Raw genomic sequence first — 18,206 nt, forward strand, 5'->3', positions numbered from 1 at the left:
ATCTGGATACTAGAAGACTGGAAAATCGTCCTTATAGCGGCTTATAAGGCGTTATGGAGCAGGCCATGGCAGTGCTGGAACAGGCGTCTTCTCCTGCAGTTCGGCTGCGGGGAAAAGAGCAGGGCACCTCCAGGGTCACACAGACTGCATGGAGCATGGTGGGGGGCTGCCCGTCACCCGTGGGGCTCCCCCCGCAAAGTGTTCAAATGGATAGTTTTAAACTGCGAGATATTTTAGATGTGTAAGGTTGAGCTTCTGGGGCTGTGCTCCTGCATGCGTTTGCTGGGGAGTGAGCACCCCTGAACACAGCTGGCCTTCCTGCTGAGTAAACATGCATGGGGTTGCACTCTGAATGCGTCAGGGTAGTTTTATAAATCAGCCTGACTAGAGATTTGGCATCTGCTTAGACCCAGCAATCACATGTGGGTGCCAGCAGGCAGGAGGCATGTGAGAGGTGAGGTGGGGCAAGAGCAGAGAGAGCAAAAAGAGCCCAGGACATGCTGTGCTGAGCTCCAGAGGCAAAGTTCATGCGTCCAAGGGCAGAGCCTAAAGGAGCATGTCACCCAGCAGCCCCATGGGTTCCTCTGAATCTGTGAACGTGCGGGTGGCCGTGTGTTGTTGCTTACCATGGAACATGGACAGGCCTGGTAAGCAGCAGAAGATGGATAGAGACCCCTTGTGGAACCCTGCATCGTGTACTGGGATACATGTTTTCCCCCTGTTCATTTGCATCTCTTTCATTCTTCTTGCTTTCCCCCACAGAATCCCAGTGATGTCTTAACTGCACAATATGAACCTCTGACTTTGAAGAACGTTTCCTCTTTGCCACTTAACATCATTCTCACTTTACAAGAACCCTTTGCTCTCTGTGACACCAATCATGAAATGCTGCCAGCCCCCAGTGAGGTATGAGAATTCTCTCTGCGCATGAGTCCTTTCATTTATGCATGCTCTTTGTGACTTTTGGATAGAGTTCAAGGTGCTGTTTGTAATGAGTTCAGTTGTAGACAACAGGGAACAGTCCCCAGTGCCTAGAGATACCCAAGTCTTTCTCAAAGAACTGCAGTGAGAGAACAGTACACATCCGTGAACTTTTCAATCGACTTCTTTCTCAATTCAGCCCTTAACGATGGACGTTGGAGAGATACATCATCTCTACATCCGGTTTGACCCCCTCTATAGAGATGACCTGTATAGTCGAGTAGCAGAGGAAGTTCTGACAATCCGTTACCTGGAGCATCCCCAGGTGGACCACATCCACCTCTGTGGGGAAGTGCATTTCCCTAACCTCCACTTCCAGACGATGGATTTGAATTTTGGCTGCATCTTGAATGATACGGAAATTGTGAAGGACATCAGCATGACCAACTGCAGCCCCCTTTTGGTCAAGTACCGCTGGTCCTTCCTGACAGATGATCACGAATCCTTCATCAGGTAAGTGCGGCAGTACATCCTTTCTTAGCCACATTCCCTGATCTTTCTAACTGATTTGCAGGATGCGGTTTGAGAGCACACGACGGAGGCACCTGGCAGATCAGCTCAGAGCCTGGGTGGGAGACCACCCGGAAGCTGTTTATGCACCGTCTTCAGTTCCAGGATGCACGAATGTCTGGCTATAAAGGCCAGGTGTATCGTGTTGGGCGGCTCATGCAGTACTGTGCGTTAATTGCTCTTGCTGTTATATGGGTGCCTGGAAGAACTGAGCTGAGCTGATCTGATCCGCCTCCCCTCCCGAGTGGATAGAGAGTCATGTGCTCAGTGCCATATTCCCTGATGGGTTGCACGGTTGTGCCGGCTTGCTCAGCACCTCCCCCTCCCCCCACCATTGGTCCTCAGCACTGTGGAACTTTGCTCAGTAGCTTTATAAAGTTTAATTCTAAAAACAGGAGAGGGGGAAGCAGGCTGGGGAAAAGACGGGGAATGGAAGTGGTTTCAGTAAAAGTGCCCACAGATACGCTTCTAGAGCTACAACTTTCCCAAAATTGACCTCATGGAGTTATTTTAATCACAGCCGCAAACGGATTTTCCACAGTGCCGCAGGAAGCTCAACTCATAACCACTGCATTGACGGGCTGCCATTCTGAAGAACGTCAATAAGCAATTTCCCCAGGAGAGGAAATGCTGGCCCAGTGAAAGACCTGTTGGGCAGGGGGCCCTTGAGGAGTGCCCGCATGAAGGGGCCTGACTCAGGGCAGGGCCAGGCGTCTCTGTCAGATGGAGCCTCGACGGAGCCTCGCCATTGCTTCCCGGGGTAGACCCTTCGTTCAGTAGGGCTCCTCGTTAGCCTGCCGATGGGGACGCGATGCTGAACCTGGCCTGGTCTCCGGTTCCATTTCTGTGCATGCTAATTAGCCGGCTGTACTGCTTCTCTGGGTCTTTGAGCAGCATCACCTGACTCTCCGGAGCAGAGCTGGGCCTCCACACATTCTGCCCAGTCATTAAAAGGCCAGAGAAAAGCATTGCTTGTCAGATGATATTTCTGTTCTGATACCATCATGTGGGTCTCAAATAATTACATCCAGCTAATGCAGCCTGACAGTTTAGTAGCGGAAAACCAGGTCACAGCCATTCTGTCCACTCTGTGCCTTTCACCACAGCAACTGATTGTCATTCAGATTAACATCTGTTTTTCGGCTAGGGGTGAGGAATGCAATTTATTTTGTTTTATTTCTGGACCTTATAATTAGGGCAGTGACTTTTATGGTGTTCATCTAATTATTCAGTCTTAACCTTTCATTTTTCCCCTTTGGGAGTGTATACATGAAAATACTCCCTTCTGTTGCCTAAATTACTCTGGCTGGAATGATTCCCGTTTTGCAGCGCCTACATGGATGCCATTCTTGCTAAAGGGAGGGAGGGCCATGGGGCAAAGCAGAGAAATGCCACCTTGTAGTCCACTAAATGACCTCCGTGAGGCACATTCCATAAGCCTGGCACTGAGGATGGCTCTGGGGGATCACTATGCTGCATTTTACGAGGAGGCAAAGAAGCCCGGAAGAGTGTATTCCTTTGAGGAATATCCTGAAACGTAACTTTGAAAAACAGACGACACAAAAGTTTCCAGCACTTTGCACCTGCAGGTGTTCTGCTCCAGCATCTGTCCAGCCCTCTTTAAAAGGCTTGGATCTTTCTTGTGATCCAAGCCGAACTGGGATCACCACAGTGAAGTACTCCTGACCCCAGGCATTGGATTAAAGTGATGTAATTCTCTCTACGTCATCCAGAAAAGTGGCAGGATGGAAGGGTGCATGATGCTGATGGGTTGAATTTTATTGGCTGTAGGTGAGTCTTTGATTTCAGATGTTGTGGCTGGTTTGCCCTGGCTGGCCAGGCCTGTCCCATCAGTAGGCGTCACAACAAACCCTGTTTGTTCTTGTGCCGGTCTGGTGAGATTTCTGTGGCCATATGCAGCCCATCTGTCCATCCGTCCTTCCTCCTTGGCATTTTCGCGTATAGCTGCAGGAACCATGTTGGTATTTTCTGTGCTCTTTCCCACAAAATATATTTCTAGTGCCTTCTTTCTTTGTTGCTAGCATCTCTGCGTGTCTCCTTCCAGCCTAATGGTACTGCATTAGATGTATTTTAGCAAACCTGGTGCAGCTTTGATGTCTGGGCCCAAAACAGAAAGGTATCTTGCATCCCTTGCATCCCTGAGCCCTTTTGGGGGCCTCAGCGCAGACGGTAGGTTTTGCTGAGTAGAAGAGCAGCAAAGCTGTTGCAATGGTGCCCAAGGCTTTTGAGCCAGACGGGGGCCAAAAAAGCAGGTGAGGCAGGATTTCAGGGAGCGAGAGGGCCCAGCAAGCAAAAGAACCAGAAAGCTGGTTCACTGCACCCCCAGGGAGCCCTGAGCAGGAGGCGCTGCCAGCCAGTCCTGGCGGCAGCTTCCCTTTGCTCCCAGTCCCTTTAGAGAGGCTGCTGGGAGATGGCAAGAGAAAGCAGGTGAGCTCCAGTGGCCCTGAGGTACACTGCATTCAGGGTAGGGTGATGCTGAAGATGAGGGGTTCCTGACCCAGGAATATGACAGCAGATCTCATAACAGTCTGCAGGTCCTTGAAAGGCTCTCACAAAAAGGAAGGCCAGGACCTCTTCCCGATCATCCCTGAGTGCCGGACATGGAATAACAGGCTCCAGTTACAGGAAGCCAGGTTCCGGCTGAACATCAGGAAGAACTTCCTGTCTGTTAGAGCAGGACAGCAGTGGACCCAACGCCGGGGGAGGTGGTGGGCTCCCCCACACGGGGGGCATGCAGGATGCAGCTGGACAGCCATCAGAGGGGGGCGGCTTCACTGGTGTCCTGCACTGAGCAGGGGGTTGGACCTGATGGCCCCCTGGCCCTTCCAGACCTACTGTTCCAGGATTCAGAGAACTGATCTGCTGGGCCCAGCGCTGTCCAGTGCTCCAGCCATGCCTTTGCCATGTGCCCTTAGCCTGCTGGGTAAAGAACGGCTTGCATAAAAACAGAGAAACACAATTAAAATGCAGTGATGCCGAGAGCAAAACACCCTCATAATCTGGAAGGAGGAATGAGATTTGTTTACATGTTGAAAATTAGGCAAAATTGAGCGGACTGGACAGAAGGTCTTCCAAGCCAGAGGGGTATGGTGGCCGGAGTTGGGCTGGGGACCTGGGAGATGCAGGTTCTGGTCCCTACCAACTGCAGCTTTCTTATGGGCAGCTGGTTGGCCACTGTGGGAACAGAACATGGGACTAGACAGACGCCGGTCTGAGCCAGCAAGGCTCTACATCAGCTCTTCCATTTTTCTTATCTTGGCTTGTTCTGCCTGGTCTTCCAATTGACACTGGTTTGGAGAAACTTTCCGTGGGATCTTGGCTGCCTGAAGTGAAGCAAGAGGCATGAGGGGTTGTTCTCCCCTTTCTCCATGTTCACCTCTCCCTGCAGATTGCCCTTCCATACTTCTTTGGGGGAAAAGGAAACATGAAGCGCCTCATCAGAGACAGCTTTGGCCTTTACCCTTACAAAACGACACTGGGTTTTTGCAGGGTCAGCCCAAGAGAAGCCAAACATCCCACTGAACTGGACACCGCAAAAGAGCAGGAGCTGGTGCAGCCACCGCAAGCACCCACAGATGGACGCAAATATTCTGTGAGGTGTGTATGAAGCAGCTTCTCTGCCTCTGCAGAGAGAAGAAGAGCTGCACCGTCACTCTTCTGCGGTCCACCGGCGTGGGCGGAACTTGTATGGATGCCCTCTGCAGCAGGGGGCATTCACAAAACCGATTGTGCCAATTAGAAAAGGGAGGGGTGGGTGGCATAGGCAGTGGGGCCTGGGAAGAACAAACGGCTGGCCGGGTCCTTTTCACCCCTTGAGTGGAACTGCTCGTGTCCCCCATGCTGGCACTTGCTCTCTTCCTTAGTGCCCTGGCTGCTGCAGCCTGAAGGTGTGCCTGGCCTGCGCTGAGCCCAGGAGGCGCAGGAGCACCGCTGCCCTGCGCTTGTCCAACGGGCAGCTGCTCTTGGGCCAGGCACCTGTCCTCGCTGAGGAAAAGGGCCATTCAGAAGCCCACCCCTCGCGGCTGCCCCTTTGCGTCCCCTCCTGTCCAGGAGGACCTGATGGCCAGCCAGGGGGGCTGAGGGCTACCCCCAGCGCATACCACTTGGGCTCCGGCTGCGGTGCTGCCTGTGGCAGCAGGAATGCGGGAAGGCCTTGTTCTGCCCAGCCTCACAGAAGGGAACTTATTGCTACACAATTTGTTTTTGTAAGCTTTCTTGGAATTTAAAAAATGAGAAATGAAAATTTTGCACATGGTAGCTGACCAAAATAGCTTCCGTCCCGCAGCGTAGTTAGTCTTGCTGTGTCTGCCGTAAGCGAGGCCTGTGGGATGTGGCTATAGCAGGGCTGCTCCAATGAGATCTTAACTAACGGGGCCAGGTGAGATCTGGCTGAGTGCTTGCAGTGGCAGACTTCCTGTTGCTCCCAGCTGCAGTGGCAAGAGCTTCGGGAGGGAGGCAGCGGATGGGGCCGTTCGGCCAGAGCAGGGGCATGGGCTCTGCACCTCCTTGTGGCAGCCAACAGAGTGCCTCCTCTTTTAATGCGAACTTTGCATTTCTGCCCCAATATTATGATATTAGAGAAGCAGCTGCTGAGGAAAGCATGAAAGATGCAAGTGAAGAAGAGACTTCCCTTAAAGACCCTTCGGATGCTGCAAGAAATGGCTCAGAAGCAACGGTAACAGTGCTTGCGTATATTCTTCAGGTGCCCCGTCTTGCCTGAGCTTTAGCTGCCACCTGATAAAGAATGCTAAACTCTGGCATCAGCAGAAGAGCGAGCGAGCGAGCGAGCGAGAGAGCTTGTTGGTTGTCTTGGACAAGGCCCCTGATGCGAATGGAGGGTGCTGAGAAGCACTGCTGAGCGTGTTCCTCCTGATGCCTTGCTCTGGCTTGCCAGCCTGCCTCACAGGGCTGTTGTTGTCAAGACAATACAGCCGTGTGAGCTGCCTTGGGTTCCTCACAGGAGCAAAAAGATGAGATATGAGTACAATGAGAGGAGGAGGAGGAGGAGAGGGAATTGCCGGGCGAGCATGCAGCTTTGCTTACTGTCTGTCCTTGGCATTTGCTCTCAGCTTGGCGAGACAGCCCAGTGTTTTAAGGCTGCTCACTGTCACACACTTCAACACAGAGCTCTGGCACTCTAGTCATGATGGCTTTTTTCTCAAGCAACAACCGATTAATCTAGCTTAAAAAGAACACCAGCAGAGTGTCATGAGGTGCCCTGCCCAGCCCCTCTCTGGAAACCTCAATAGTCATCAAGAGACTCCACAGCCTCTTTTGCCCATTCAAATTGGGCGGTTTTTGGATGAGTGGATGATGTTTTGTGCTACCATGGCCCTGCCTTGTTTGCAGAATTCTGTGGGGCATCCAGACACCCTCACCAGCCCCGTGAAGTTCTCCCGTCCTGCCCACTGGGGAGCCTGTTCTTTTCCTTACCCTGCAAATCAGTAAAGGCAGAAAAGACAGAGAAGTTGTGTGGGCGTGTGCCTGTGCGGGGGGATGGGGGGCTTCTGCCTGATAGTTCGGGAAGCCCTCCTGCCTCTGCCTGGCCTCAGCGCGACAGTTGTGCTCTGTGCCCACTGCCCTTTTCTCTAGTCTGCACTGCCAGCTGGTGGTGAAGCCGAAGAGGAGCTTCCGAAGATGACTCAGGCGGTGACCAAGGAAGTGCTGTGGGGTGTCGAACCAGAGGAGCACCAGCTCAGAGGCGTAGAGGAAGTGAGCAGCAGCCCCGTGGGGATTCACCTGAAGCGCGAGAGGGGCAGAACCAGGAGTGCTACCCCAGCCCAGCTCTCCCGGGCTCGCCTCTGGGGGGAAGGCCAGCTCTGCCCCCAAAGCAAGCAGGAGTGGGCCTCTGGGCTGAAGACCAGAGCCAGCCCAACAAGCACAAGCCACACCTCAGGGATGCTGCTGGTTTCAGCCCCTGGCCCCTGGTTGTGCCCTCGGATGGACCAACTCTGGAAGCAGGATCCAGCTGGCAGTCATCCTAGTAGCAGAGACGCTGGCTGAGGAAGAGGAAGGCAGTTCCTTCTTTTTGGGAGAGCCCGTGCAAGGCTCCTTGCCCCGTCCGCCCCGTTGGCCCCTGGGGCAGGCAGTGATGCTGCTGTTCCCTGGGCCAAGGCTCTGGGGGAAGCATCCTGTACCTGCAGGCGTGCAGCGTCTCCCTGCCTCCTCCTGACCAGGTGTTCGACATCATGCCGCTGTATGGGGCACTGCAGCCCAGTGAGACCCAGCCGGTGTCCTTTACCTTCTATGGCCACGCGGACATGGTTGCCCGCGTGAAGGCGCTCTGCGAAGTGGAAGGTGGGCCCACCTATGGAATCTTGCTGAGCGGTGAGGCCTCGCTTGTGAGTTACGCGTTCAACAAGACGGAGATTGACTATGGACTCCAGGTACGTCCCACAGCCGGCACATCCAGGTACGTCCTGCTCTTGGCCCTTTCGCCGCGTCTCTTCCCTTGCGCCCCCTGCCTTGCCCCAGGCGATGCAGAATAGCCGGAGAGCCCATCCTAGCAGTTGACTCGCTGACGGGCTCCTTGTGCAGATAGCGCCACTGGAGCCCTTCCTCCCTGAGCAACAGAGTCCTGTTTCGTACGTGGCTGGTTGACTATGTGAAGAACGTGGCTGTCGCCCAGGGGTGCAGGACCGCCTTCTTCTGAAGGGCCAGAGCTCTGGGGGCTGCATCCCGATGGTGGGTGGGGGCCGGAGGGCAGGGGTGGGACCGATGCTGGGGTGAAGGCCTGCTGCCGCTCTTTTGACAGTAACTGGGCCGCGGCTGCCCAAAAGCCAGGAGACCCCGGGCAGTCAACCACCGGGGGGGAAAGGCAACCAGTGCTCCCGGCTTGTGTGCTCTGGTGCTGCATCAGTCACATGCTCACCTGCCATGCAGATCGGGGGCGGGGGGGGAGCCAGCGCATTACCCAGGTACGTAGGAAAGGAAACCTCTGCAGTTTCATGCTGTCCTCACCCTCGTCTCCCTCTCACAGCCTTTTGATCAGATCTGCATGGCTGAGATCACACTGAGGAACACGGGAAAAGTCAGATTTGAGTACTCTGTTCTCAACAGCGTCCTGCTTGCGGCCGAGAACCCTCCACCTGGCGTGCCACTGACTCGGCCTGCTGCTGTGAGTAAGAACAGAAGGCGGCCAGCCGGCGGTGTCCTTGAGATCCTCTCCTTACTGCACTTTTAGCTGTGCTCTCCTCAGAATGTGCAAAGCCAGGCCAGTTGTTGTCAGCATGCCCTTAGACTCCGGAGGACATCAGACATGGATGCCACCAACCTTTGCAGGGCTTCTTTGCAAGAGAGAGAAGGGCTGCTGGGGAGCCCCCTCAGCTGGCTTTTCTCCCTCCTTTGCCGGCTCTTTGCAAGGCCCCTGTTGGCCTCCAGGAAAGAGTGCTCCTTTGGGGGGACTCACGGTCATCTCACAGACACACAGACTGATGGGAGCTCCCGCTCGCTCCCCGTGCTCGTGCGTGTGGGGCCTGGGGCTGCAGTCCTGTGCCCACTGGCGGGAGCATGCCGCACTGAGCTCCATGGGTCCTGTGGGCACTCCTAGGCTCGTGCTGTAGCACAGCGGTGAAGCTCTCCATGGGTGGGTGGGCCTCTTCTGTAACTTGCTTCAGGGGGCTTCCTGGTTCTGCAGAATCAAGCTGGCTTCTCCCTCAGCACAGGGCTGGCCACAGTCCCTCCAGAGGCCAAGGGCAGGTATGTGTGTTTGGGGGTTTGTTTAGTGGCTGGATGTATGAGGAGGTTCACCAGCGGTACAGGCAGATCTTCCCTGTCCAGCAGGAAGTCAAACATTGAGTAAAACAGACTCCAGACTCAGTTCAGGTTCAGCTGCGACTGACATTACCCTGGCATGCTTCTGGTTCAAGCCAAGAAAGGTCCGGTGATGGATCCATCACACCTAAACACACAGTTCATTTCCATCAATTTGATGTTTCCTTTGCTCTCTCCTACACTGCCCCAAAACCCTTTCCCAGAAAGAAAACCATGAGTTCTTTGACCTTAAGGAGGTGCTGGGGCACTCAAATGCCTCCCTCGGGTTCCATAACTGTTAGCATATGGCTGGGTAATTGCCAGCTAATAGGCTGCCGTTGCTGTTTCCGCACTTGTCATGGGAAGGGGCCTGCTGCTCAGATTATTGTTTGAAAAGGATGGTTGTACCTCGGCAGGGCGAATTTTGCCAGCCCACCTAAGCTTGTTAAAAAAAAAAAATGGGCACAGCCCTGTGGGGAAGCCTGTGGCCCTGTGAACTGGGAGGATACAGGGTTACAGGATTCCCCCTGCAAAGCCTTTAGGTGGCCAGTTTCAGCCATCTTAAGTGGGAGGGGAAGCAGGCTGAAGCACTGGCAAGACGCTTCCTATCATGGTGGTGCCAGTCCCCTGCCCTTCACTGCCTGCGCCCCAGGAGCCCTTCTCCAGGGCACTGGCCTGACCTCAGAGACATGGCGAGTGCAATTCTTTCTGCACCAGTGGTGGTGGCGGTGGGGGCAGAATCTGAGCTACCAAGTCAGAACAGTTTTCTGACTTCATAGCTAGGAGTCCATGCAGTCTGTGGTCACCTGGAGCCTGCCTGGCAGCCCAAGTGCACTCTGGTTTTTGCTTATTTATTGCATTTTGATACTGCCCAATAGCTGAAGCACTCTGGGCAGTTCACAGCAGTTAAAGCCATAAAATATATAATCACGTGCAATGCAAAAGTTTAAAGCTGCAATGTAAGTTTAAAATAATAACCAAATAAAACCTAGCAGTAGTGCAAATACTTAAAACACAATAGTAGGTTTAAAACAACCAAAGTTAACTGACTCAAATGCTTGGGAAAATAAGTTCTTTACCTGGGGCTGAAAGGAGCAGAATGAGTGGTCTGGATACCATGCCTGGAAGCTTCTGCGGCGACTCAGGCTTGAGCTCATGCAGGTGTCCAGGGCTCATGGCTTTGGGGACACTCGAAATAGCCTGACTTAAGAAAGACTAAGCAGGACTTCCAGTAGTCAGATGAGAAATGCTTCTTTATTACAGTTCTGCCCCCTCCCCTTCAAGGAGCTCAGAGTGCTGCAGACCTTTTACCCCAATCCCGTTTTTTAAGCCATTTTGCAACAAGGAGCTTTGATGTTCCTTGTCTGAGCACATACCTAATACTCAGACCACCCTATCTTTGCACTTAGTCCTTGCTTTGGGATTTCTTTGGAAGCTCAAATTCTTCAGTATGTTCAAGGATGAAACAGAATATTGTTGTTTTTGTAAGCACGTGGTCATCCCCATGTCTGGCTAGCATCATGCTTCTTACTAATCCAAGTCTCTGCTCAACACAAGGAAAAAGTCTTGGGCACAGTTCTTCAGCCTGGGGTGGGGGTGGGGGGTGGGAATCAAGTTCCATCCCTGGCCCAGTCCAGAGGGCCTCATGTGAGCCAGAAGTGTGTGATTCAGCACAATTCTTTGTCCTTCCATATCCTGATACCGTTTTAGGCAGGAAATGGTTTTGCCTGATCAGCCTTTTGCCACTTGCATCTTCTAGAGTCATATTGAATCAGGGAAGGAGCAGGTGCTGAAGGTCTATTACTTGCCTGGCATACCTGAGGTCTTCCAAAGAACCTTCCAGATCCAGGTGGCCCACCTGGAACCAGACAGCATCACTCTGAAAGGAGAGGGAATCTTCCCCAGAATCTGCCTGGATCTACCTAGAAACTTGAAAGGTAGGGGCAGCTTGTTCCATCATCCTTCCTTTTCCACATGAGGCAAGTGGAAGACCCACAGATGGCAGAATATGGCCCACGAGGGCAGGCAGCTTAAGGGCAGGAAGTTGATTCCCAGCTGAAAGAGCGAACCATGTCTTCAGGACAGAGCCTTCTCCTCAGTGGCCAGGCCAGTTGGTTGTGGCATCTGTCCCTTCTGACGCCATGCCCCGCGCCCCGGGTTTCACAACTCCAGCTCTTTCCTGTCACATGAGCCTGCTAAAAAAGCTTTCCCTCAGAATTTGAAGCCATCTGCTGTTCAGCAACTGCCCAGCTTATTTCTGGGTCCACCAACCTTGGCATTTCGGCTGCAGATTCGAATCCCTCCTCCTCTGCACCTGTGTCAAACTCAATGTCCTTGTAGTCGAAGAGAGGCCCAATCCCTACCAAAAGAGCCGCTTGTTTCCTGGCATCCTGCTCCTGTCCCGTTTGTGCGTTCTGCAGGAAATGAGAGGTACAGCACCCTCCTCAGAGAGGTAAAGGAGCGCATGGAACAGGAATCCCAGAAAGATTCCACCAGTAACTCCGAGGCGGTGGCCACTGAACCATTCGTGGATGAATCTGTCACTGCAGTAAGACTGAAAGCTTCCTTGGTTGACGCTGGGCTGGGCACGGCACACTGAAGGCAGGAGAGCCGGATCGTCACAGGCTTCCATGGGGCAGCAGTTCGGGCCAGATGGGCTCTTTGGTGCCTCCTGCACCACCTGCCCCAGGGCTGGACCCACAAGAAGCTGCCCTTGTGCGTTTGCCATTGCCCCAGGCAGCAGGCCTGCCAAGGGACGACCCCTGAGCAGGGAGCCTTTGCAGGCAGGCAGCAGTGGGTCTTCGGCCAGGCTGAGTGGATGCTCAGGAGGCAGGGGCAGGGGCAGTGTGGGGTGGCCCCCTGGCTCTGGTGGCAGAGCAGGACCCAGAGGCGTGTGCCTTGCCTTGTGTCCTTCAGTTCGACACCCAGCTGCTGATGGAACTGGAGAGGCTGCTTGTTCAGGAGCACGCCCTGGAGCAACAGAAGCTGCTTGGCTTTGAGTCAACAGAGGACTCTGGGGCCAGTCAGCGAGCTCTCCGGAAGCTGGTCAAGTGAGCGCCCCTGATTTATCCTGCCTCTGGGGAGGGGTGGTGCCGTGTGCAGCCTTTTTGGCCACTGCTGGTGCCCAGGGATGCGAGCAGTGCCTGACCCAGCTCTTGGGGACATTGCCACATGCAGTATCCCAAGAAGGGGCATTCCTTCCTCACTTCTGTGGCAGAAACAGAGGAGAAGGTGACTTTCCACTTGCTCCCCCCCCAGAAGTGCCTGAGCATTCAGGAGTAAGTGACACAGAACTGAAACAAAATCTACTTGTGCGGTGTAGCTCATGGCACGCGCAGCTGCGTATCAGGTGTGTATATATAACAAAGCAGCATTGCTTTTCCAGAGCACAGCTACCTGAATACATACTGGACTTTGGCTACATCATCCTGGGTACCATACGGACCCATGTCATCAAAGTCACCAACACCAGCCCGTTCCCAGTATCCTTCCACGCAGACAAACGACCCCTGTGGGACACAGGTAATAGGATGGATTCCTCCCCACATTTAGCCCCCTCTGCCTTGCAGACGTGAGCAGCAATTTGAAGAGAAAGGGATCTGGCAATAGGCTGAAGTCAAGCAGACCTGCAGCTAGCACTGACCCCCCTTCCTGCTCCCATTCTTCCCCACTGTCTTAGCTGAAGGTGCTGCAGGTGGGGCCAGGCCCTGCAGCATGTCTGCAGGACACTGCGGGGCCTGGTCTTGCTCACGCCCAGTCCCTCTCCACGGACTGCTAATGGGGAAGCCCAAGACCTGGGCTGTGGCAAAGACTGGTGGCTGTATTGGGAGGTGCTTCCAGCCCCATTGAGTTCCCCTTGTGCTGCGCTGGCTTTCCCCTTGGCCTTGTCCTCAGCCTGCCAGCAGTCCTGCGCAAAGAAGGCAGGGGAGGGGGCAGCTGAGCAGGCAGTGCCTACCCTCGCGTTGGGCCTGGCCTTGCTCCACGGACGCCAGACTCCTGGGGCTGCAGTTAGACCTCCTGCCTGAAGTTGGGGCTTGGTCATCAGTCACGGAGGCGTTCCGGCCAGCCTGTTCTCCCCACTGCCCCGGGCTGTCCTCGAGCTGGTCACAGCTCTGCTGTGGCATATCCTCGGCGCTCTTGCCACAGCCCCATACATTGTTTGCATAGTAAGGGGCAAGGTGAAGGCATGCGGGGAGCCTCAGGAGGTGCTTGGCCGAAGCCTCTGAGACCACGAGCTCATAACGAAGGAAATCAAAAGCTTCTGCAGGGCTGGGTGGAAGCACCAAGAGTGAACCTGTTGCTGTTTGGAGCTAGGTTTCAACACTGAGCTGGATCGGGTGAAGAACCTGCCCTTCTGCCAGACGCAGACCTTTGAAGTGTGGTTCGATCCCCAGAGTGCCAACCAGCCCCTTGGAGAGGTGGACGTGCTGCTGCCCATCAAGGTGTGATGAAGAGCCCCCCCCCCACTTCCTGTCATGCCCTCCTGGGTTCCTGAGCTGCACAGCCAAGACAGTTCTGCCTGCGTATAGTTATGTGCCTCCTGCAGTGAGGAGCATGGGTGTACGAGAACCCTCCGCGCCAGTTTCAATTACAGCTGCAGGCTAACTAATGTTTTATCACGGCCCTGGGCCCAGACAAAGTCCACTGTGGACTTACAGAATTGCACAGACAGGTGGGTTGCACAGATCCGTTGCTGCCAGTGGAACAGCAGTGGGGGAGCGGGTAGCAGGCTGCAGAAGAGGCCATGTCAGGAGAAGGGGCCAGCCAGCTGGGCCTCAGGGCCACGGCTGCTCGACGGTGGCCATGCTCAGCAGAATTGGTTCTGCTGCAGGCCCTGAGGCCTGGACCGGCCCTGCACCGCCTGGCAGTGGAGCAGCTGAGAGCAGGGCTGGAGAGCCCCGTTCCACCTGAAGTTCTCAAGGGCCACATTCCCATGACAGCAGGAGTGGGGCAACATGCAGAAATGTACCAGCGTTTGCAGAGTAAGGTAGCTAAGCCTAAGGAAAGGGATTTCGCCCATGCAGGTTGGGAGGGACTGGCAAAAGCCTGGAAACCACCAAATGGTCTATAGCTGGGGGAAATGGTTGTGTCCCTCAGGGGAATTCTGGGAGGCCAGGTGTGACGTCAGGCATGAGGCTGCCTCCCCTGCTTTGAAGGAACCGTGCTCTGGCCTGGAGCTGGGCTCTGACGCATCTGGATCCTCCGGGAGCAGAGGGAGCACATGGGATGCCAGGCAGTGGGTGGGATGGTTCCTCAAGGGCTCTGGCTGCCTTCTCCCCTGGCCTGGGCTACTGGCTCGGGGCCCTTCTGGCCACATCTTCCATCTGCATGTGTGCTGGGATGAGAACCGGGGCTGATGCCGCACCCTCCTCTAAGCCCACTGTGAAGACTTGCTGGATGGGCCAGGACTGGGGACTCGGCTTACTGTGTGTGTAACAGCAGGCAGGAATGCAAGGTTCCTGGAGTATTTGGTGTTCCTAGATCTCTCCATGATCTTGCTGCTTTAGGTGCATTGCACTCTGGATCTCGGGATCATGGATCATAATCTACTGGGCATATTTCCACCATTGGGTGCAGGCTGAGCTCCGTGAGCCCTGCTGGGTGTGTTGTGGGGGTGGAGGGAGTCGCCCCCCCCAGTAGCCTGTGCTTAGGAGGGGTTCCTGTTGCGTCCTCCAGGTCGTGGCTGGGCCCACATTCCACATCTCTCTCCGCGCCACTGTTATCATGCCCTCCCTCTGCATCTCCAACAACGACTTGGAATTCTCGGCCGTGCAGTGCGGGCAGTGCCAGGTGCAGACTGTGCAACTCCACAACCAGCTGCAGGTCTCGTGCGAGTGGATGGCGACCAGCAACGAGCAAATGGAAAAGGTAAGGCGATCCCACCGGCGCCCTTCGCTTTGCCCTTCCTGAGCGCCCGGCTTGGTGCTCTCGGGCTGCCAGGTGAGGGACTGCCTTATAAAAATGGGTTGTGTATGAACGTGCAGACGCTCGGCACACCCAGGGGCTCATGCATATCCAAAGCCATTTTTAAAGGCTCGGCAGTGAGAAAAATCCCGGACCTGATTCCAGCCTCATCAGATGCTGAGCAGTATCTGGCAGAAGAGGTACCAAAAAATAGCTGTGTTGGTGGCCTCATCCATCGTTGGCCACGGCAGAGGTGACCAGCAGGAGCAGGGGAGTCAGGGGTGCCCGGCCCTGATGATCGATGCGCGCTGATTGATTCAGCCGTGAGATTTAAGAGTGTGCATAGACCCACCCGCACAGCAGAGGCGAGGCGAGGCCAGGTGCAGCCACCTCCGCTGCTCAGGGCAGCGGCATGGGCCTGATTTCAAAGCGGAGCAGTTTGGCAGTGGGGATGGCGGAAGCCGGCCTTCTGCCTGCCCAGAGCCCCTCCCCACACTCCCTGGAGCCCTCCTCTTTGCTCCCATGGGCGAGGGGCAGCATAACGCCAGGGACGTTGCACAGCTGTTCCTCTGAACAGTCGAGGGGCCGATTGTTGCCTGTGGCAGCGCTTCCATGCATTTCTGGCAGAGCGGCACGGGGCTGCTCCACTGTGGCCTGGAGCTGCCCTCGCCAGGCGCTGATGTCATTGCTCGTGATGCGCTTAGGTGGACAAGCGCATGCCAGCTGCTTTGCGTCGGAAGATGCACCACGAACTGAAGAGCAAGCCCCACGTGTTTGAGATGATCCCCCCGTATGGGATTCTGGCACCCGGAGAGCGACTCAACGTGCAGGTCAAGTTTGCGCCAAGAGAAGAGGTAAGAGGGCCAGGTGGGGTTCATGTGCCGTACTACATGCACGGGAGCCCCCTGGTGTTTGCCCACGAGCGGGGCTGCGGCGGAGTTTAACGCTGAATTTGCTGCCAGTCATTATGGGTTGGTCATTGTTAGCTCCTACTTCTATACAGCCCCAACGGCTGAAGCTCTCTGGGGAATTAGCAATGAAAGCAGCACAGCACCATGCAGATAAAATAAAGGCCACATAAAATCCAATATAAAAGATGTTCCTTGAGTTGCATAAGCAACATCCCTGATTTGGCATGTGAGTTTGTTACGACAATATTTCAGCATGAGGACCTGGTCGTGGGAACGCCCTGAGTTCTTGGGGGCAAACCTGGAAAGAGTTTTAACCTGAGTGCATGCTGGGAGTTGTGGTCCATGGCATCTGGAGAGCGCCTGGTTGGGAAGGAGTGGTGGACAAGAGGGACGTTCCAGATGGGAGCCACTTTGGCAATGGAGGATGCAGCGAAGCTGGCAGGATTCCTGTGGCAAAAGCTTTTGTGAGCCAGAAGCCTGTAGTGCTGTCCTAAGTCGGCCGGTGCCGTTATAGCTCTGTGGGGACGGGAGGAGCAGGCAGTGGGCCGGGAATGATTCTATGGCGTGAGGCCAGAAGCCCCAGCAGGAGCAGGGACTGCACAGAGAGAGCACAGGGGCAAAGTGTGGGAATCCTGCCTGGCATGGAACCATGGGTGTGCTTTCTGGTAGACCGCAAAGAGTTTTGGCAAGGGGACTTTCTTACTCCTTTCACCTGCTCTTCCTCTTTTTTCCTGGTAATACAAGAGTATCTCTGATGTTTGTCATCCTAGAAATTCTACCGCAACTACCTGATTTTGAGCATTTCCCAGAGCACTCAGCAACTGCTGCTGAACGTTTCTGGACAAGGCCTGGAGCCGCGCCTGGAATTCAGTCCCGCCATTCTGGAGCTTGGACCCCTCCTGCCTTACGCCATCGGGGATGAGGCTGAGGTGGTGGTGAAAAACCCCTGCTGCTTCCCCATTGAGTTCTACTCCTTGGAGTTTGACCAGCAGTATCTACTGGAAGAGCGGGTAAGGATCGAGCAAGCCTGCAGCGGAAATCGGTGCTTCTCTGGCCACGGGAAGCTCGCTTCCATGGCCGCTGTTTTCTTGGAGGAGGCGGTGCTGTGCACACGCTTGCAGTGGAAGGTTCATTTCTCAGACTTGCTTATCTTCCATTTTTGCCATTACCCGCCAATCATTTCCTTCCCACTGCTAAGTCCTCTGGACACATGTAAAGCAGGAATCCACTGGGTGTCTTTGATTCAGAGCAGACCTCCCGCAGCTAATGCCTTTCAGATATGTTAGACTACAACTGCCATCATCCCCAGCCAGCACTCGCCATTGCCGTCATCCAACGTGCCTGGAGGGCACTAGGATGAGAAGGCCTGACTGAGAGAGAATCTTGCCGAAAGGCACAAGGGCTGCTTGTGCACATGGGTGTGCGTGAGGGAGAGAGCACGGGGGACGGTGGGCTGGCAGAAGGGGAGGAGCCAGGAGGGGACACGTGGCTCAGACTAGCACTTCCTGCGCTGTCCCTGGAGCCCTGAAAGGGTCCGCAGGGACCACGCTGCCTGGGAGACGGTTTTGTGTGCAGGAGGGCCCTGCCACGGCGTCCAGCTGGAAGGCCCGCCCAGTTGCAGCCCGTTTGGGAGGCCCGTGATAATCTGATGCAGGTGTGATCTGACGTCTGCAAGCCCGAGGGCCCCTGGCCTGACTGCACCTGTGTTTTCCTGCTCAAGATCCTGCGCATGCTGAAGGGGTACGACAGCCATAACATCCTGCTGCTGCCTCCTCGTGTGCCCGGGGAGAAGCTTCCCCCTGAAGTGCTGGAATATTATGAGGAGCAGAAGAAGAGCCAAGGCGATCAGGAGACCCTGAATCAGGAGACTGGTGAGGGGGATGGCTGTGCAGAGTAGAGCTGACTGGGGAGAACCTGCGGCTGCTCCAGGCTGCTCCGGGTGGTGTAAACGGGACCCCCCAATCCAGACCTCCCAGCAGGACCAGAGAAGGGAATACTTTTGGCATGCCAGCCACACATTTGTGTAGAGAGTGAAGCCCCTTTGGGACCCCGGGCTCCTATCCAAGAGAAGACCTCCTTGCTTTCTGGAGGAGGAGGATGGATTTTGTGCCTGTGCTGTCTGTAGCT

At 55.0% G+C, this 18,206-nt stretch overlaps 1 protein-coding gene across 1 annotated transcript in view; it reads left to right on the forward strand.

Annotated features, from left to right (window-relative positions):
* The window catches only part of HYDIN (HYDIN axonemal central pair apparatus protein), a 108,597-nt gene that overhangs the window by 42,405 nt on the left and 47,986 nt on the right, over positions 1-18,206 (forward strand). The window contains exons 21-36 of the mRNA XM_044433931.1: positions 763-868; positions 1,008-1,045; positions 1,121-1,434; positions 5,002-5,104; positions 7,105-7,224; positions 7,689-7,898; positions 8,492-8,629; positions 11,024-11,201; positions 11,685-11,812; positions 12,181-12,314; positions 12,650-12,786; positions 13,579-13,706; positions 14,941-15,132; positions 15,873-16,022; positions 16,850-17,089; positions 17,800-17,950. Of these exons, the coding sequence (XP_044289866.1) occupies positions 763-868; positions 1,008-1,045; positions 1,121-1,434; positions 5,002-5,104; positions 7,105-7,224; positions 7,689-7,898; positions 8,492-8,629; positions 11,024-11,201; positions 11,685-11,812; positions 12,181-12,314; positions 12,650-12,786; positions 13,579-13,706; positions 14,941-15,132; positions 15,873-16,022; positions 16,850-17,089; positions 17,800-17,950 (2,467 nt within the window). The remainder of the gene's footprint in view (positions 1-762; positions 869-1,007; positions 1,046-1,120; positions 1,435-5,001; positions 5,105-7,104; positions 7,225-7,688; positions 7,899-8,491; positions 8,630-11,023; positions 11,202-11,684; positions 11,813-12,180; positions 12,315-12,649; positions 12,787-13,578; positions 13,707-14,940; positions 15,133-15,872; positions 16,023-16,849; positions 17,090-17,799; positions 17,951-18,206) is intronic.

The sequence above is a fragment of the Varanus komodoensis genome, unplaced genomic scaffold (genome assembly GCF_004798865.1).
Source record: "Varanus komodoensis strain SLA01 unplaced genomic scaffold, ASM479886v1 scaffold27, whole genome shotgun sequence".
NCBI classification, from domain to species: domain Eukaryota; kingdom Metazoa; phylum Chordata; class Lepidosauria; order Squamata; family Varanidae; genus Varanus; species Varanus komodoensis.